We start from the raw sequence: 21,234 nt of genomic DNA, 5'->3' as shown, positions 1-21,234 counted from the left end.
CTCCTATTCTGCCTCAGTTGTAGCTTAGGCGTTGTCTTTCCTCTAAAGAGAAAAGAATGTGATTTCACACAGAGCTTTTTTAGTCTTAACAACTGTTCAAAGTGCTTTTACATTAACACACTACGGCCTAGGTTTCCGTATAAGGCGACACCTGCTCAATTTGTACACACACACACACACACAACAACTCGGGGTCTAGTGTCTTCCAGCCATGGCCAGGGATCGAACCCCCAACCTTCCGAATGGCGGACGCCCGCTTTGGGCTACCACTGAATGCTTCCGCCTGCATATAGTAGCTGATGGTAAAACATTATAATACACTGTAGCCTATATATTATTATTAATATATATTATATAATATTATAATATTGACGTCCCACGGTCAATAGACAATACTTTCAACGCCAAATGACGTTAAAAATACTGACTTTTTGAAAGTAACATTTTTTTTAATTACAATGTCCACATATATGCAACACGTTAATATGAATCAAACATAATAGAAGCAATAGTCAAAACGGCTTATTTGTAAGAAAAAGAAGAAGAAAAAAAAACATTTTTAATACAAACATTGAAGATAAGGTTACTAAGGTAACCACTATAGTGGCCATGCAGGGTTCACTATGCCTTCTAAATGTTAACAGTAAAATGTTACATCTGCATAATATAATAATATCCATTCATTTTCATCCAAGTCTAATAAGCAGTTCAATTGTATAGTACGGGGGTCCCTTCTCTGTCCATCTTTCAGTTTAGGGGTCCTTGGCCTAAAAGTAATATTATATACATTTACACATAAATTACATTTTTTTTTAACATAAAAAATGTTGGATGTAGGTCAATCCACGTGGTGTGGAGTTGCTAAGTGAGCTCCAGGCTGCTCACCTGTCTCTCGCTGAGCTGCAGCATCTTGGCCAGTCGCTTCCTCTCCGGAGGCGAGAGGTACTTCTGAGTCTCGAACTTCTTCTCCAGCTCGATCGTCTGGTCGTTAGAGAACCGGACCTGGCCCCCCTTTCTTTTATGTAACGGCCGCTGTATGAAGGGGGCCCACAGCAGAGGTTTCCCTTTAGAGAAGAAGGAAAACAGGTTTGAAAGTCCACATTTAGCCTCATAATATCTGAGGATATCTATGGCATTTCTGATTGGTGAATGGACCAAGTATATATATTTTTTTGCACCTGTAACACAGAAAGGCATAGATAGAGCAACAAGTATAGCCTAGATGAAAAAGGGAGGGACAAAACCCTTTTTAAAAGATATTTTGCACTTCTCTGACCTTTATAAACAATTGAAAAACTTCACATATGCGTAGGCCTACATAATGTCAATTTGAAATATCTACAATTTGAAATATAATCTCACTCCCAGACTATCTACCTGTCCTTTGCATGCATATTTTAGGCTATACTGTACATCCCTCAACAATATTTGCACATCCATTTAGCCTTTTTTACTAAATATGAATAGTTACGGGTTATTTGTTTCTGTATGTAATGTTTGTTTCTTTCATATTGATATTCATGAGTTCATGTATGCCCCAAAAAAGGCCAATTCCTTGTGTAAGTGCTACTTACTTGGCAATAAATCCTTTTGTGATTCAGATTTACACATTGCGATTTTTTTCACGAGACATGGGTACCGATTCGATTTCCATTGTGATTCCAATAGTATTTGAGTATTGCAATTTTCATTTTTCATAATTTGAATAATGAATACACTTCTAGAGACATATACAGTAGACATTTATGAAAACTAATTATTTTCTAAAAGAATGTCAGTGTGACATTTATTTCTCTATTTATGTATAGGTACTGAGCATGTGTGTGTAGTTCAGGCCTGTGTGTAATGTGTGTAAATTGTAATTTCCCCTTGCAGGACTAATAAAGTATACATTATTATTATGACATTGTTTCATTTGTAAAGAAGTACACAACATGTATTCTTGGATGATGTAGTCACTGTCAGTGGTAGCCTACAGTATATTTAGTTGGAAAAAAAATCAATTCTGGGGAAAAAATCGATGCTCAAAATCATCACAAAAAAATCCAAATACACACAATTTTAGATTTGTATCCCCCCAACCCCTACTTAAGCTGCAAGTCTAACACGAACAGGATCCAGGAATTAGTGCATAGCTCTCCATGTTGTTTCAAATGACTATTGAACAGATTTCTGTAAGAGAAACGCCACAGCAGTGTAATCAGGGCTGTTTTTGTCTTGTCTGGCTTCCTCTCCAGTTAATGGCCTGGAACAAACAATAGGCTGCAGCCGCCGCGCTGCTCTTTATGGAAGGTCGTGACAGAGTGAAAACTATGGCCAAATATCCGCTTCATGTGCTTCCTGCTTTGCGGTGTGATTACAGGCGATGGCATCCACCAACAGACGCTCGTGCCCTCTGCTCTCACTGACACAATGTAAATCTGTTGTGGTTGAAACTGCTGTCAGACACATGCTTATTGCTGCTCCTTTCCAAAGGAAGTTAGCTAATCCTCTCCCATGAGATATATTCTCTCAACGACAATGTCCTGACAGGAAAGATTTGGTAAAATACACTTTTAGTTCATGAGTGTATTTGCTAACATGAATTAATAGGGTGAAACCCTTTTTGAGTCATCACATATCTACATGCTCTATTTCTATGGTTCTCTTTCTGATAACGTTACCCTTGTGCAGGTTATAGGCCTGGCAGCTGAAAATATGTAGCGAATGAAAGGAAATACATATGATACATATCTACATGTTCTATTTCTAAAGCTCGCTTTCTGATAACGTTACCCTGGTGCAAGTTATAGGCCCAGTAGCTGACAATCTGTAGCAATTGAAAGGAAATACATATGATACATATCAGCTTGTTCTATTTCTATAGTTCTCATTCTGATAATGTTACCCAGGTGCAGTTTATAGGCCTGGTAGCTGAAAATCTGTAGCAAATGAAAGGAAATACGTATGATACATATCTACATGATCTATTTCTATAGTCCTCGTTACCCAGGTGCAGATAAAGGCCTGGTAGCTGACAATCTGTAGCGAATGAAAGGAAATACATATGATAAATTTCTACCGGTTCTATTTCTATAGTTCTCGTTAACCTGGTGCAGACTATAGGCCTGATTGCTGACAATCTGTAAAATAAAGGAAATAAATTGTACGCAGTAAAGCTCAATAAACATATTTTTTTGCCGATATTAGCGTATTAACGATGATTCTGGTTAAATGAAATCTCAAAGTTGGCTTTAACTTTATAATTAAAACTATGTTTCCATGTTTTAGTTTTTTTATTTTAAATTGCTCTTTAGTGTTTTATGTAAAGCACTTGTTGCTGCTACACAAATACAAAAATATAAAATACTAAACTTTTTTTATACCTGCTGCGTTTTCCAACCTATAATATGCTTTAAAAGAATAAAGAAAATGAGGAAATATGAATATGAATTCCTTAAATAACACAAAGGAATTACAACACAGAGTAGGCTAGGCTTCTGTAAAAAAAAAAAAAAAAGAGGGGGGGACTCTCATAAATGGCCTATACAGCCTACTTATCGGTCTATAATTATTTTTAATTATATAAATGAATAAATCATTACTGGCTCATGTCATATAGTCTCAAAGTGAAATGTTGTAGGCCAATGAAAGGCTATTATTTTGTCAGCTTTTGTAAGTGAACATGTAAGGTGATGTGAGGTCTTATGTTTAAAAAATATATGTATATTTAACACTAGCCCTTTCCTCTTTAATTTTTTTAAGACAATTTCTTGGGCTTTTTCGCCTTTAATGGAATGAATAGCTAGGTGAGAAAGGGAAGGGGGGGGGGAGACTTGCAGGAAGTTGCCACAGGTCGGACTCGAACCTTTGACCTCTGAGTCGAGGCATAAACCTCTATGTAAATGTGCGCTTTTCCTCTTTAATTGTAACTGTAATTGTAGTCTAATTTAAACTCCTTTAAATGCGACTTTATCTTTTTCTGGTAAGGTCCCCTTTTGGCTTGATGTGCTGCTCTGTTTGCTTTATTTTCTTCTCGCCGCCAACCATAAAGAAAGTCAGCCACATCCTCGCGGGCCAGGCAGAGGAAGTGCAACAATATGAGAAAAACGGATCCCGGGCTATCAGAGGCCGAGTGTTTCCTGAATATGTCTGTATTGAGGATGTCGATAAAATAATCAGCAGCGTGCAGCGGGCTCCCGAGGAAGCGGCTGGCCGGGGTGAGCCAGGAAAACATTCAACAGCTTCTGAAACCAGATTTACTCCTATCGACAGGCTCACGGCTTCCGCTATGAACGGAAAAGGCCCGGCGCGTTCAGACACACAGAGTTAGACTCTCAGCTTGAGGACAATGTAACCCAGCCAGTAGAATATGGACAAACCCTTACTCCCCACTACTATCTGAGCCTCTACTGCATCAACCTGAAATATTTAATGTCTGCATTTCCTATAAACCGACATTCTTTTGGTATCTTTGGAAACTTAAGGACTCTGACCAGAATTTACGCTTAAAAATATGCGTAAAATGCGCGTAATGGACCCAGTGGATATGAGATATAAGATTTATTCTCATCTTCATTCAAATGGTAGCAAGAATCTAACATGTCCAAAAGAATATGCATTTAAAGTAGGGGGGGGGGGGTGTTTGGTGCTCACAAAACACACACACACACACACACACACACACACACACAAAGCAGTGAAATAACAAATGATTTAGAGCCCAGCTATGTTTTAGTCAGCGGCTGATTTGCTCCTCTGATGTTTCAGAACAATGGGAGTCAGGAAAAAGAGTCAAGGTTGCCCCCCCCGCCCCCCAAACACCCCCACTAGCAGACCGAATGGGCAGCACCGCCTGCTGTGGCCCCAATCATGTCTGTCACAACAACTACGTGACTCATATGTGCGTGGTCAGGCAGTGCAGAAATGTTCTTTTGGGACTGAGATGAACTGAAGACTTGAGAAAAGAGCACGTAGACTCTTATTTTGCCTTGCAATCTGTTTCTGTGTAGGCTGTTATCGACTGGAGACTTGCGTGCGTTCGACATGCATGCGTAACCAAGCGTGATATACTTAGGCTATGCAAAAATGGTTTCGTTGTTACTGAAACGAAGCTTGTGAAGACCAACAAGTTCTCATGCTAAGACCCCTAAAAGGGCTTATATCATCCGAGAAAATTGGATTTCTTTTGGCCTAAATTAATTTAATGTCTTACAACTGAAGCAGATCACCATGGTATGTCAAATACGGAAGGATGAAAAGGCGGCATGCAAAATATGACCTTGTGAAAAATGATCATTTGTAATGTAGCCTGACACTAAAGATAGCCTGCTGACAGAGACATGGGCCAACAGTCTGCACTCGTGGAAGTGACTTTTCACACAAGGAAACAAAAACAGCATTAGATTGTCACGGGTGGTGCTGGTAATGACATTCACTCTTAAGAATACCTGAAAATGCCATTATTAACCGGTGTAGGACTTTTACGCACACTTGGCCAACTCACCGAGAGGGTCGTGCCTCAGCAACGCCTGTGCGTACTCCCCCATGGAGCGGTGGTGCTGGTGGTGGTGGAACGGGTAGATGGAGCCGGCGAAAGCCCCGGCGGAGGCGTACGTCGCGCTCAACGCAGCAGCGGCGTGGTGAGACAGTGCTGGGTGGATCGGTGTGGGTTCGTAAATCTGCGTCCTGTACGGCGAGATGAGACTTGTGAAGGAGGAGTTGGGCGAGGGGAGAGTCGGTGTGGGAATGATCGGAGTGGAGCAGGAAGAGGAAGAAGAGGAACGGGGCGAGGAGATGGTGGTGGAGGTGGCAGTCCTCCCCAGAATGTCCTCGATGTAGAAGGGTGTCGGATGAGCCGGCTGGATTGGAGTCGGTGCGTAAAGCGGGACGCTCATGGTGCTGTTCTCCGCCGCTGCGCGCTGGAACTGTTAAAGCTGCGTCCCTCCTTTCTTTCCCAAAGCCTTCCTCTTTATCGACAGTATCTCTGAACAACTTCTTTTACATAGTAGGTACTACACATCAACTGGAACTTCCAGCGCAAACTTCGATCCGCTGACTATCTCAAACACATGAAAAGAGTGTTTCAGGGCTGTGGTGGAGACCGTTAGAGTGTTTTGGTGTCCATCAGGCTGCGGTGGGGGACTAGCTGGTGCTTGGTCCAACTGTTAGGGGCTGTTATCTGGCTGCAGGCGGAGAAGGGAGGAGATAAGTGGAAGGCTAACTTCCTGCAGGTGGCCAGCGGCGGCCTCTGATTGGCTTATTTGCGGCTCCAATCGAGCCAAACAGTGCTCAGATGACAGGAGGGAAAAGATAATGGTATCTCAGGAGAATCAGTTCACGACAGCCAATCCTTTGCTCACTAGAAACCCGATGGGGTGAGTGATATAGCCTAATGGTGCAACGATGCCTTACTAACACTTAGCTTTTGTTTTTAAATGCCAAAAGTAGTTCTCACTCCGAATATTAGGACCATCTCTACTTAATAAATTCAGCATTTCCCAGAAAGCACTTTAGGCAGACTGAGTTTGCCTAAAGCACATAATAATACACACTCTAAGAAATAATAGAAAATGACCTGTCAGCTTATTACCCGGACATTAATCCCGTAATTATAAGCTGAAATAATGTCAACTAGAGTTAAAATGCAGGGCAATTGAAACAAAACTTCAAATTAGGCCTGCGCGATTAATCAATATAAAATCTCGATCTCGATTCACCCTGTTCATGATTTGTTTTTTTAAATAACTTTAAATAAAAATAAAAATAATAATCTTTTTAACGACTTTGATTCATATTTAATGTTACGAGCTGACTACTTTCTCCTGTGAGTTTTAAAAATAGACTGTTCAAAATGGGTTGCTTTGGTACTGCCAATTTGTTTTGTCATGGTCCAAAAAAATCGTGACAGAGAATCGTGATATCACTTCGAAGCAAAAAAAAATTGTGATACCTATTTTTCCCCGAATCGTGCAGGCCTACTTCAAATGTATTGAAAAACCGACAAAAACCGTGTGTCCAAGCTACAAAAAACATCAGTAAAAAAACCTTTTAAAATATCATAAAAAGTGACACACTCTCCCAAAACTGACCTGTGTGGCCGCCAGAAGTTATTAGAGCACAAAAAAAGAAACTATGAATGTTTTGTGGACAATTTCTGTTAGAACAATAAGCTACAACATAGGCTAGAGTGTCCCTGTAATACACATATATTTCTTAGAGTGCATCTTGGAAAGCAGGAAATGTGTCAGTAGCCTACATTGGCTAATATCTTTACTGGAAAACACCCCCTCTTCAAAAATAAAGCTGTCAGGGAATGGAAATAAAAAAGAAATAGCTGAGATTCTATCTCTCCGCTGAGAAACCTCAACATTGAGGTGAAGAAAAGGTTAAAAATAAGAAATGAGAACGTCCTTATAAAACATATCTTGTTGCTCCTGCCTGGTTTGTCGTCATTGTTTTTGACTGATTTCAATCTGTTTCCTGCATTTGTTGTATATGTATAGGCATATTCATTATTAATCTTCATATATTGTGAGTCCTATTGGCAACAAGGCTTCTCATGCAAATGAACGACTGTTATTCTGTGTTCATGAGGGCTATATAAGCCATGTGATTGGGTAATACAAAATCAGTGGTGGAAGTGTGCAGAACCTTTACTTACTAAGAGCTACATAACAAATAGTATAAGTAAAAATCCTGCATTTAAACTCTTAAGTCCATTTATTATCAGTACTACTTTTATGATTCATTCATTGGAGTGTTATTACTAATGCATTCATGTCTGATCAGCATTTTGATGTTGTAGCTGGCTGAGGTGGAGATCATCACATGGAGTGGTTTATTCTGTAACGATGCATCAATTTCACAAAATGATATATTTATAAGTAAAATCGTAATCTGCCAATGACTGTCAGGTAGATGTAGAAAGTAGCAATACATGGAAATCCCATAAAGTAGAAGCATCTCAAAACGTACTTAAGTAAATGTACTTAACATACTGTAAAAAAAAAAAAAAAAAAAAAAAACCATGCAAGCATGCTACATGTTGTAAATAAACAATATTCTAAAGGTTTCATTATTGTTGTTTTTAAATCATTTGGCAATAACCTAATGCTGTTGTCTATTTTTGCTATGGAGCATTGAGGTTAAATCTTTTTTTTTGCTTATTTTATTGATCTATTTGAATTAAGCAACACATATTACTGTATAAGTAGTTGGTTTCTTATGAATCTGTCATTGTGCTACCGGTGAAACCCTTGGACTTATTACGAGACATATGCCCCCGTTCACAGGCATGCACATAAGGACCCCCTTCCTTCCAAAAAGCATTGTTCATTCTGAAGTTCTGTTGTTGGTTGAAACCATTTTGTTCAAGCTGGAGATGAAAAGAGGCTGCCACATCAGATCCACAGATCCTCTTCACAGATATAATCCAAAATGCTACACTAAGAGTAAAATGTTCAAAACATGATCCAAAAAGGCTTTTAAAAAGTAACTTTATGGGGAGGCTCTAGCTCAGGGGCCACGCTGGCACCCTCGGGCCCCTGCCTTTGGCCAAGTCGGTTTCCTCCCCATGGTGACACACCCACACGGGCACTCCTCCTTTCCTCTCAAGGTTTATGTATTACCCTGTTGTTGAGTTCTGGGGTCGCCCCCCTAAACCCTATTCACTGAGATTAAGTGCCATCACGTACATGTACACTTGTCAATAAATGAATTACAGAAATCACATATGAATGGGTGTTTTTATATTTTCATTTAACACCATTACAGCCCCCTTCCCCCTTTGCTTCTTCTTACAAACAATGTTGCCTGTGTTATATTGCTCTGGTTTTACGCACGGCACAGACGTTCGTTAAATGGGCCTTTGACTAATCAAACACCTTAGAGTGTTATCTTTAACAACATAATACGGGTTAACTGAAACCCTCGTGCAACTGAATAGCAGGTGATTAACTCATGATTTGAATGTTTGTAGTTTACCTGTGAAATCCACCTAGGTTATCAGTGCGGTGGAGGTGATATACTTATGATAACGACAACGGATGCAAAGCATTTAAAAAAAAAAGAAAAAAAAGAGGTCCTCGAAGTTACACAACCGACTTCTCGGTACAATTGAACCGTGAAGTGGTCTGCGCGTGTCGTGACCATCTTGATTATTATTATTATTATTATTTTATTACCAGGTGACTTCCTTAATGATATGGTCACAAATCACGCTTCAGATCAGAGGAAGCCTTCTCTCTGATCAAATTGCGCACTAATCGAATCCAATGGTTCGATTTTGTGATGCGTCTTTAAAGCGCGCGCCACCTAACTGCCAACTTTCTAACGGCTGTAATTTAGATAAAGGGGACTCAGAGCGCAAACAGGGATAGGAGCAGCCTTGAAGACTTGAAAGAAATCACCAAATGGCCAATATTTGGTCTGAGACAATCATTGCAGCGCATTGATCCGGCCAGCTTTACGCGGCGTCAGGCTCCTGTCCAAAAAAAAAGACTGATAACTTCTCAGCCGTGGCGCTGCTGCTGCTTCTCTGGCAGCTGGCGCCATGCATGTTGATGTTACCATCAACAAATCCAAAAGCTCCAAGATCTAAATTATAAAGAGATAAAGTCAGAATTTGACTTGGTATCTAATACTAAATGGAAATTGGGACATTTAGGCTTAACCCTCATGTTGTCCTTGGGTCAAATTTACCTGTTCTCCAGTGTTAATGTTCTTTTAAACTAATTGTAGCCTAATTGACCAAAATAACATGATTGATTCTACTCAATGCTCTTTGGCAATTACAAATCTCTACCTTTATTCATTTTGGGTGTCTTATTCAATGTCAAGGCATTTGAAAAAAGGTGCTTTTGAAATAGTGTTGAAAAAACATATTGACTATATGATATTGATATTACTGACATATTCCAGTCTGAATATCCATCAACATCCATTCCTTTAATTTTAGTCTAAATAATTCCTAATTTCTGCTTTTCTAACTCAAACTTTAGGTATCATTTCCTATAAATGAGATTTATTGACCATAAATTCAAAAAATAACTGTTTTAAAAGTAAAAAAAAATTGACAAGCATTGAAAAAAAAGCATAAAAAGTTTTGAAAAAAGGGACAAAAACGTAATAAGATGTTAAAAACATTACAACTCAACACATGGTCAGGTCAAAATTGGGACTTAACCCTAATTTTGTCATCAGGTCAAATTTAACCCGTTTACAAAAACTTTCCAACTTCAGAACTATGACAAAAGAACGTTGCAAAAAGTGACAAAAAAAAAATCAACAATCTTTTTAAAAATGCGGAAATAGTGAAGAAGAAAAAAATCTAAAATATTGGAAAAAGCAACAAAAAAGTGTCCAAAAATTTATTAAAACACAATTTAAAAAAAAAAAGTCAAAAAAGTGACCAAAAATAGGAACAAAATTACAAAAATGTTGAGAAAAGTGTAGAACAATAACACAATGTTGACATTTTAACCCAGAAAACACAACGTTGCAGGTCGACGGGAAGACAACACAGGGTTAATGTTATTTCCCAAGTCTTTATTTTAACAAAAGTCTAAAATTTGACTTTTTTTGTTTTTTAAAGGGCCACAGACCTTTTTCACCGGTGTTATGTTGACTGTTAGACCTCTACTTCAACTTTATTACCTTCAACAATAAACTAAGTGATAGTCAAAAGTGAAATATTATTTGAATAGTTATAAATGCATAATATGCTCATTTATAAATGTTGTAAATAATAAGATAAAAAAAACTGTAAGAAACTTGACTTAGATCTACATTTTAGGATACAAAAGTACAATTTTGAGATACTAAGTCAGAAGTATGACTTCACAAATAAAAATTTGGAAATGAGTCATAAATGTGACCCATCATCTGCAATATGGACAAACATAACTATGCCGTGGTACAGTCTAATTACACCACTTCATCTGGCACCTTTTAGTCTGTTTAGACACTAAAAGCACAAAAGAAAAGCAAAAGAAAAGCAACAAAAACTGAGATTTGACATATAGTCTATCGGGCTGTCTGGATTTACCCTGCAGAGATCTGAGGAGCAGGTAACATAGTCCTCAGAAATCCACCGGAAAAGAGAATGCCAACACAAAGGAAGTGGAGAGAAACGGAATTTCCTGTGGCGCCGGAGCACTCCCGGAATTGGACGGGATAGGATATAGACCACGGCTGCCGTAGTAACCAATTATCACAACCTTATTTGATTGCCTGATTTTAAAAGCCCTAAAATGTCCTCCCTTCTGGTGAAAATGTAGGTGTTTTAAGGGTTCCGGGAATAGGCGCGCAAAAATGGCTTGCTAGCGCCCCCTACAAAATTAAAAGAAGTGAGTCCCTGCGGCACGATTAACGCAGATTCACGAAACCGGGTGCAAATGTGTTGCATGGCAAGGCGTACATAAAACGCCATTGGAGCCATACCCTAAACGCGACAGGAAGTCCACCATTTTGAATTGAAAGTTCGAAATGAGTGTGATTTTGGCCATTTCCAGTTCCCTCCATTGGTGATGGTTTGGCCCGCCCACTATTCTTAAACCACGCCCCTTTCGTAACTAGTGACCCGTTTAAGGTGGAGTCTTACGTGAGGTATCATTGAACTCAGCAGATCATTTCTTTTTTTTTTTGGTACAAGTTTGCCCAAACCCTATGCTTTGGCCACGCCCCCTTTCACAGCTAATGAACTCTACGACGTAGAGTCTTGTGTGAGGTATCGTTGAAATAAGCAGGGAGTTCCCTTTTCTTCAATATATATTATATTATGGTTACTTACTTTTGCGATATTATTTAATTACATATTATTCAATTTAATTTCATGATAACGTATTATCTAATCTAATATATGCACACCAATATTCGACTATTATTCCGTATTTGATACAGGTTGTGTAAACAGCATTTTCCGGTTGAATATTCCGAATGATGCCATTACAAATAGAGCAGTTTGCTATTAGGACGTGGGATATTCCAGTATCATTTGGGATTTAGAAATTGGGAAAAATTAGAAGTTGGAGAAAAGGTTAAGAAAAGAATGGTTTCACTTGAATATTTATTTAATATGCAAGTGCAAAACAAATGAGACATGCTGTATTAACACACCAACACCTCCAGTTGTGGAGTACAACACTTAAAAAAAAAAAAAAAAAGAAGTATCTACAGTACAGTATAATAGCAGCTATTTACGGTGTACTGGAAGAACAGAAATTGCTTTCCTTCATATTTCTTCAAATATCTTTTTCTGGAGCACTGTTGAGATCATGGCATTTCCACAAACAAACCTCCATATATTTCGAGAGACCACCTAAATGAAGACAATGGTGTCACAGAACTCCTTTTCATATCAGTTAATATACCATTATATTGCAACATAAATGAAGTTAATGTCTCTGCTGATCTTAAGGTTTCCCCACCGTTGTGACTCAAAGCAGGAACTGTATTCACAAGGAAATTATGCAAAAAAGGAAACCATTTGAAATCATTTCAGCATAAATCCTAAAAGAAATTAACATTTTCCCCCAATGTTTGTTAAGTACTGTGTGAATTTTAAAGCAATATTCCCCGCCCTAGTATATATGTGTTCCTATTGTCCAATAGTGTAAATGTGTGTATCATCCAGCTCTAGGGGGAGGGAGGCTATAAACAGGTGAAGGCCAAGGCTGGATAGAGGATGATCTATGTTCCTAAATATAGAATTATTTACAAAATCAACTAAATCGTTAATAGCAGTTGAGACAGAGAAAAGCCAGAAACCACCAGAATGTGGCCTAGAAATCATGAGTACAGTATATGATCACACTCGTCCATTTAGTTCCTTAAACAAGAATGTGTTTGGACACGCATCTTGATTGGTCACACTTCATCAACACGACCTTAAAAACACTCTGGAGAAATTGGCACGCCTAGACAGGATGTTCTCCGCGCTGGAAAAGCCGAGCAGGTCAGTCAGACAGAAAGTTCCTGTTCAGGTGTTCCTCAGGTGTCGGCGCCCGGGAGCTCCGCGTCGGAGCAGGGCTGCAGAGAGCGCAGGATGTGTTCCAGTGTCCACTGCTCCTCTGGTAGGGCGTGCTCCTCAAGGGTGAACTGACCCTGCTTGGTCCGGATCAGGTCCTTCACATGGGCACATGATGACAGCGCTGCAGAACACGGGCACTGGTTATTCTCATGGGATAGGGGGGGCAGGGTGGATTTCTGATTGGGTTAGTTCACTTTATTGACTTTTCCATCAACATGATACAGTATTCAGATACAGTATTAGAGACCACTAAGGTCTATATAAAAGAGACTTCAGATACAATATTAGGGGAACACTAAGGTCTATATAAAAGAGACTTCAGATACAATATTAGGGGAACACTAAGGTCTATATAAAAGAGACTTCAGATACAATATTAGTGGACCGCTAAGGTCTATATAAAAGAGACTTCAGATACAGTATTAGGGGACCACTAAGGTCTATATAAAAGAGACTTCAGATACAGTATTAGGGGAGCACTAAGGTCTATATAAAAGCATCCTAAGAGCAACATGTCATGGGACCTTTAAGGCCTTTTCCCCGGTCCAATTTTCACGACTAATCCAAAATAGGAAAACTTACTGTAAACCACTTGAAATGCAACAAAGCGTCTGTAATGTATTCTATTATTGTAAATGAATGATTTTCTGTCCGAGCACCATATCCATTGCCACTATATAACCTCCCGGTAACGCTAATTCAGTAATCTACAGTGTCTTCATCATTTTAACTGGACTTGTAGGACTAAGTATGTACTAAGTACTAACTTTGTGTGTTTTGTGTGATAAACAAATCTGGATTAGTAAACCAACTTAATCTGTCAGATGAATGTAATGGAGTAAAAAGTCTAATATGTCTCTGAAATGTAGCAGAGTAGAAGTAGAAAGTGGCATGAAAAGGTATGACTCAAGCAAAATACAAGTACCTCATATTTGTAATTAAGTACTGTACTTGAGGAAATGTACTTTCACCACTGATACTAATGAGGAAATTAATTATTATCTCACCCTTTCCCAGGTCATCAACCAAGCTTCTGACATAAAATCCGCCACCGCACTCGATATCTGTTGTGGGAATAAAAACCATTTCAGTTTGTTTGAATGTGCAATTGGACTAAACGGACACCGCAAAAATGCTATTTTGACATGTCAGAAGTCAGTATTACGCACGGAAAGAAAGAAATTGTGCATTCTGCAGCGTGCGCTAACCAAGAGTGAAGAGAGGAGGCTTGAACTCCTGCAGGGTCAGGTTGTACACGGTGACCGGTCTGGCTGGTTTGGCCTCAACCTGGTGACCTTTCTTCAGCAGGACAGACAGGCGCTGGCCGTCCTTTTTCAGCGCAGAGTAGCTGAAATGATGGAAAATCAGACAACCTGCACTCAGAACAGAGTTTATGCATGACATCCATTCATTAGTTTCATATCACAGAGAGATCCTGTCAGGCGGAAGTGTTCCCCCTTTCCCTCATTGTTGCAACTTTACTCCTAATTTCCACCGGTTGCAGAACGTCTGCGGATCGGCTCCGTGCTCCGCCGTCCGTCAACACCTACCAGGTCCGGATCGCGGCCAGGACTGACAGCTGAAGTCACGAGGACCCACGAGATCTGGCAAATTCACGTAGAACCACAAAACCACCACCAGTTTGTTTCCATCCAGAGGAAGGAAAGAGGAAGGAAGGGGCAGAGGAGAGGCAGAGGAAGGAAAGCAGATTTTTCAGATATTTTTTTCTTTACTATATATTTTTATGGCTTCTTTTTACTTTTACTCCTTACATTTTTTTACATAAATATCTGTACTTTCTACTCCTTAAATTTAAAAAAAAAAATTGTCTTTTTATTTGCGTTTCTGTACTAAAGGAGTGATTGTGAGTTTATGTCGGAGAATAGCGTGGACTGCTCGCGGAGAAAAAAGCGAGAGAAAAGAAAAAGAAACTGTCCTTTCCTCTAGCTGTCTAGAGGATAATCAGCTGAGATTGTGTGTGTGTGTGCGTGTGTGTGTGTGTGTGTGTGTGTGTGTATGTGAGTCCTTGAGAACTGTAAGTTGTAGAACTGATGTAGTCAGTTCATTTACGCCTGTTGTATTGGTCTATAGTTCTGGCACATTTAAAGTTAGTTAGCTCGTGATGTTGTTTTTTGTGTTCTTCACCCGTTACCTAAGTTACATCTGGCTGTTGATTCCATATAATGGCGATTGTTGAACGTCCTCGTCACGTTTGTATTTTAGGTGCATTATTTGCATGCTACAGTAGTTACTCTGAATTTAGATAATGTAATTATTAGTGGTTTTATTGTTATTACTTACAATCATATATGATTCCTATGCATTGGGTATGGTAGCCTTTAGCCTTTATTGTTTTTATTTTATTACCACACATTCACAACCATAGCTACGCCCGTGTACTGATGCTTAATTGTAATAAAGCATCAAAAGAGAGAAGTTGTCTACGTCGGTGTGTTAACAGACACACCTGGGGTGAAGTTGGAAAGTAGAATCAGCTTTAAAAACAGTCCTAATCTAGTCCTCACTAACAAGTTTCAAATAATGTCACTGGAGTTACCGTTATTTTTTTGCATCATCAATACAATATTGAATCTAACTGGATGGTAAAATACAGACTTCACACAGAATTACAATTGAATTCATATCTTGCTACTCAGTCAGAATCTTATTAACCTGGAGTCCCAGTCTCTGTCACAATAAATAAGCTTTATGTTTTATATATGTTTTAGGCCTATTGGCAGACATCCATTTAAAATGTAGCCAATGGCATATAAAGAATAAAGAGCCTTTTTTCCAACTGAAGTTCCTCAGTATGCTCCAGTAACATTTGTCTGGTCCAGATAGCTTTGTCATTCTTTTATACTTTAAGTAAATTTCCAAGCCTGTACTTTGTGTTCTTACTTGAGTAAAGAAGTTAAATCAGTACTTCTACTTTTACCAGACTATTTTTTTAAACACAGGTCTCTGTACTTCTACTTGAGTACGGGAGGCGAGTACTTTTGCCATCTCTGTCGACTAACACCAAAACCACAGATTAGTCGGCTGATCGACAAAGAGGGGACAGCCCTACTGTAATGCTGCGGAGCTCTCCGGCACCCGGAAAAAATAGAAGCTCTGGGTATCTGGTCCGGAGGGCTAGGGACCGCTGGAGCTGGGACGGAGTCAGGACGCAGCCACTCAGCAGTCAGTGGAAACACACACATTGACTTAAATGGAAACCTAATGACTCCGCCGCCGTTCCGGAGCGGATCCAAAGCTGTTCCGCAACCGGTGGAAATTAGGAGTCAGTGCGTGACTTTTTGATATTAATGAAGGTCCGTTACATTCAAGCCATTGCCAAATGAGTTGCTACAAAGCTAATTAAGACTATTGCCTCGCCACAACTTTCTCTTGATTTCTCTGTATGGCTATGTTCAGACGATTGTCCAGCAACTTTGGCCAGCAGAAACTTAGGTGAAGATAATGACTTATTCTGAAGAGTCCATGTTCTTTTATGTAATCCTCCATGTCCTCCTTGGCTACTAGCAACTGTGTGTGTGTGTGTGTGCAATCACGGGAGGCCTGTAATATGTTGACGCGCCGACAGTTTTGTTGTCATTACATTGTATTCCTCATGGGGGCGACAAAGATTTAAATTGTCCTGAACTTTTTCTACTTTGGCTGTCAACAAGAACAGTGTGTGGTTAAGAAAGACTAGGATTGGCACTATTTGGTGTAAATCGACTTGTGATTAGGAGTTTATGGTAGGGACCGGTAGGGGCAAACGGAGTCTGTGCAGGTTTCACCAAGTAAAATTTAAAGACTTTTTAAGACATTTTAAAGACTATTATAAATGACATTTAAGACTCATCAACTAAGCCCTGAATTCAGTTTTTGTTCAAGCCAAATATTGCTTAACTTAAGCAAAACCATAGCTGAAGTTAGAGCTGGGCGATTATATCGATATTGTGATATGAGACTAGATAACGTCTTAGATTTTTGGATATCATAATATCCTAATATTGCATAAGTGCCAGGTGTCTTTTCCTGGTTTTAAAGGCTGCATTAAAGTAAAGTGATGTCATTTTCTGAACTTAGACTGTTGTAACTGTTCTATTATTTGCTTTTACCCACTTAGTCATAATATCCAAATCTCATTGTGTGAATATTTTGTGAAAGCACCAATAGTCAACACTACAATTGTCAAAAATAGTGATATTTGATTTCTCTCCATGAGTATAAAAAACGTTTTATATCAATGGTACAATCCGAAAGAGACTCGCGCCATAAAATGAAAGCTGATTGGCTGCAATAAAAGTATCATGTTGTTCTCATTTGTAGGCCTAATACAACAAATTATACATAGACTAGCAAAAGAAAGAACTACAACACACACAAAGAAGAAGAAGAAGAGTATGCGTCAAAGTGCAAAGCACCTTGAAGCGGAGCGATTACCATTTCGGCGCCCAAGTTATCCAATCACACACACGCACACACAAATCTCTGCCCATTAGGTCTGCAAATTAAACCAGTGTACTATGACAGTGTACTTCCACATGCACTGATGTGACTGTGATAACGTTTTCTCTGACGGAAGGCTTTACTCACAGTGGAGGAACTTGCATTATGTCACCAGTGAAAGCTTTCAGTTTCTCCTCAATGTCCAACCTGGTTATGTGTTCTGTGGGCAAAAATCACATAAAAATCACATAACCCGTAAAATAGAACCAAAACAACTGCAGAAAAAGAGGCACGCAGTTTGAAAAAAAGTATGATATTCCTCCATCAATATTTACCAAAGTCTTTCTCCAGAATCACACTGCCAGTGGCATCAAGACTATCTGTTGCTTTCCCCAGTTCCCCAACAGCAACATATTTCTGAAAATAAATGGTATGCATCACCAGTTGTCAGTGTATAAACAACCACTTATATGGAACTGTTGGAATCTGTAAATATTCATGCAGTCCAATGGATTTCAAACTTGACAGGTATCTTCTGCTACAGGCACAAGTAATTGCTGTGCCAAGTTTGGCATTGTTAATGTTATTTAAAAATCAGATATGCGAATATATCGGCCGATATATACTTTAAAAAAAATCAATCCAGAAACAAAACAGATTTCCCCTAACATTAGGTATTTGTAGTCATTTATGAATTCTCACTAGAATATGATAATAATTTGTTTTATAGTCACAGAACAGAGGAACATGTAATATATTAAAGTTCGGATAAATAAAAAGGTATAAAACACAAACTTAAGATCAGAAACTTAAAGTCCTGTGAACAAAAACATTAGTTCTGATATATAAAACAACAAAAAATACGTTAACAAAAAATTACATATTCAATCTTTTTTAATAACCACCATACAATATTTATTTTGGAATATGGCAACTACACTTTACAATACCTTTTATTTAGTGCCACTTTACATTCAATCAATACCTTTTGCTCATTATCTGTTGATTACCTGTTGTTTGTGTGTTTACTTGTTTGTTTTTTACTGTGGGAAACTGCTGCTGCTGTAATAAGGGAATTTCCCCACTGTCAGAACAATAAAGTATCATCTAATCTAATTTTGTAAAAAAAAAAAAAACGATATTTGACTTTCTCCATAAAAGCCCAGCACTACTTCTGATACAGTGCTACCTACTGTATGTCTTCATTTTGAAGGTTTGTTTATATATTTTGTGCATGAATTGTTTAATATACCACGTGGTTCCGACTTTGACATTGGAAAATCTGACTTATACAATTTGTATTTCTCTCTCTATTGTATTCCCTGACTATATCTGGACAGTGATACACTACAATAACATATTGTTGCTCACAGCTTTTATCAAATGCGTGTTTTGTTTCTAACTAATCTACAGATGCTCAAGTCTAATTGTTTTGAATGGTATGACAATAAATAAAATTGTCGTGTTGGAAACGCACGTTCTGTTAAGGCAGAACAGTTTTGTTAAGATAGGCCTGGCTCTTTACAGCTTTGTTATACATATTAATTTAATTTGCTAACATAAGTAAAAACAAGCTCACCTTAGAACCAGCCAACATTGTACTGAGCATCTTTGTGCCATTCCCAACACCAACAACTGAAAGACAAAGAGACAATGTTAGCGAAGCCCTGCTAGCATCACCTAGAGGTGACAATGGTCATGACACCCAACACAGACCACAACATACCGATGATTCTGCTCACTGCACAGCCTCAACAGTAGTGGCCATAGGACTTCTTTTCTTATTTTATTACAATTTTACCCATACTGGCATAGGGTAAGAGTATTGTCCAAATTCGGGTAGGGCTGCAACTCATTATTTTGAACGATGTATCAAATGTCAGAAAAATAAATAGTGGAAAATGTCCACAATAAGGTCCCAAAGACCAAGGTGATGTCTTTAATGTCTTGGTTTGTCTGACAAACTGCCCAAAACCCAAATATGAATCCAGTTACTGTCATAGAAATAAAATAAATTGTTAGAAAAGGTGGAATCACTCATGTTTTGCAAGTCTCCTTGAAAACTATTAGATTACCAAACTAACTGCCAATTAATTTTTTGTCGATTCAATAATCGATTGATAGACCAACTGTTGCAGGTCTAAAGATCAGTTCAGCCAATCCTAACAAGTGACATCACAAATGGCAACATCTACATGACCACCTGACGTGTAAAAATCACCTTACTGATTTAAAAAGGTGCACTATGAGTTCCTGCATGGTCACTTTTGTTGACGCGCCATGTAAATTTCAAACAAAACAGAGCAAATTCGCCCCTCCCCCTTGTTTCCGTAACTGTCATGCCTAACTGACACTAACCCCCACCCCCTCCCCCAACCATCTTGTCGGTGATTGGCTGGAGTGGTTTGTTGTATTTTTGGTGCACAGCCTGTGCCCCTAGTGCTTGTTTGACATTTACGACCCCTGTGTTGTGTCGCGAGACCGGGCTTTTTCCACAGGCAGCAAGCGGATCAAGGAAAGATTGCTACGATTTCAGACAAAAGTGAAATCACAGTGAAGCCATGCAGGAACTCATATTGCACCTTTAAGTCCTGCACCAGCCCATAAAATACAACACCCATAACACATGCATGCAGATGTCAGTATTTTGCAACACGTTTGCAGTTCCGAAATATACACACAAGCTACAATAGTGTAAACTAGTGGGGGGCGGATCGATCCAAATATCAATAAAATGTAATACCAATGTCACTCCCCAATGTGAGTCGAGTGCAGATTTGAGTTACTGAAATTTGTGAAATAATAAACTTTTCTCATAACAATAACAGAAGATGGAAATCGTTTAAAAACATTTTAGCTATTTATGATTGTTTGATTGCTAACGTTAGCTCAAAACACCATTCAAGATGGAAGATATTTAGTTTGCAGTCACAGAGGAGAAACGAAACTATAACATATTCACATTTAACATGCTGGAATCAAAGTTTCTTTTTTTACTTTTGTCTTAAAAAATGACTCAAAAAAAATCTAAATCGTTGGCAATCGATTAATCGTTGAAGCTCTTATTGTATAGTAATTACCCAGCCCTTGGAGAAATACGATATCACAAGGTACATCGCTTGTATGACCTGCAACGTGTTTGAGTGGAACTTTTCTACCAATATCTGCTTCACATCAACCCAGCTAAGACACAAGTGACAACAGTAACACGTGGACCCACAATCCGCTTACCCAACACCCCACTGGCAGCACTGTCCAGCGTCCCTCCGTGGCCCATCTTCAGGCTCTGCTTCCTCCTCTTTCGTGGGTTTGGGTTTTTTACACCAGCTTCTAAAAGATGAGAGAACAAAACATGCCATGTTAGCTTTCAACAAATGACAACAGACACACGACCCCAGCCCCTGTCGAATTACCCTTGAGTAAAACTTCTTTGAGTGTATTCAACACGTCTGCAGATGTCGGTCCTTGTTTCTTATATATCGCAAACAACCCATTTAAAGACTGTAGTTTAGATAGAGAACTAGTAATAGGAGCCGCAGTGTTAGTTATATTTCCTGCCATGCTTGTTTCATTCTTCTTCTACATCTACCAATATTAGTCTTCTTCTATTATTTGGTCAGTTGTCAACAAGCGAACTATTTTTTGTATTTCGCCATCTGCTGGTTCAATAAGTTACTCGTTATTTCTCATTTGGGCTCAAACAAGTCACAATACATGCAACCGGTATGTACGTTATAAAACTGACATTAATACAATTTGTGCCCATCTAACTTTTGAGTTTGTAT

At 38.9% G+C, this 21,234-nt stretch overlaps 2 protein-coding genes across 4 annotated transcripts in view; both read right to left on the bottom strand.

The window, feature by feature from the left end:
- The window catches only part of hhex (hematopoietically expressed homeobox), a 28,107-nt gene extending 21,938 nt beyond the window's left edge, over positions 1–6,169 (bottom strand). For all 3 annotated transcript variants that reach the window (XR_004655014.1, XR_004655015.1, XM_034860147.1), the window contains exons 1-2: positions 5,486–6,169; positions 886–1,064 (exon numbers count right to left, since the gene is read on the bottom strand). Coding sequence is in view for 1 of the 3 variants with exons in the window: in XM_034860147.1 (XP_034716038.1) it covers positions 886–1,064; positions 5,486–5,876 (570 nt within the window). In the remaining 2 variants the exon portion in view is untranslated. The remainder of the gene's footprint in view (positions 1–885; positions 1,065–5,485) is intronic.
- A 570-nt stretch (positions 6,170–6,739) lies between these two features.
- On the bottom strand, positions 6,740–21,126 carry trub1 (TruB pseudouridine (psi) synthase family member 1). Its single transcript, XM_034860150.1, has 9 exons — positions 20,863–21,126; positions 20,681–20,779; positions 19,029–19,084; positions 17,785–17,866; positions 17,597–17,669; positions 14,218–14,357; positions 14,017–14,073; positions 12,160–13,130; positions 6,740–6,752 (listed from the first exon to the last, which is right to left on the bottom strand). Exons 1-8 carry the CDS (start codon positions 21,008–21,010, stop codon positions 12,970–12,972), a joined length of 816 nt encoding a protein of 271 aa, XP_034716041.1. The 5' UTR covers positions 21,011–21,126; the 3' UTR covers positions 6,740–6,752; positions 12,160–12,969.
- Positions 21,127–21,234: the final 108 nt, after the last annotated feature.

This window comes from Etheostoma cragini, chromosome 21 (assembly GCF_013103735.1).
Source record: "Etheostoma cragini isolate CJK2018 chromosome 21, CSU_Ecrag_1.0, whole genome shotgun sequence".
NCBI classification, from domain to species: domain Eukaryota; kingdom Metazoa; phylum Chordata; class Actinopteri; order Perciformes; family Percidae; genus Etheostoma; species Etheostoma cragini.
The sequence above is the reverse complement of the archived record's forward strand: the minus strand, read 5'-3'. Positions and strand labels throughout refer to the sequence as shown.

Coding starts and splice junctions, on each gene's coding strand:
- trub1 (XM_034860150.1), bottom strand. CDS start 21,010: ATGGCAGGAAATATAACTAACACTGCGGCTCCTATTACTAGTTCTCTA. Junction 19,085..20,680: donor TGCTGCCAGTGGGGTGTTGG/GTAAGCGGATTG, acceptor TTTGTCTTTCAG/TTGTTGGTGTTGGGAATGGC. Junction 14,074..14,217: donor GCCTCCTCTCTTCACTCTTG/GTTAGCGCACGC, acceptor TTCCCACAACAG/ATATCGAGTGCGGTGGCGGA.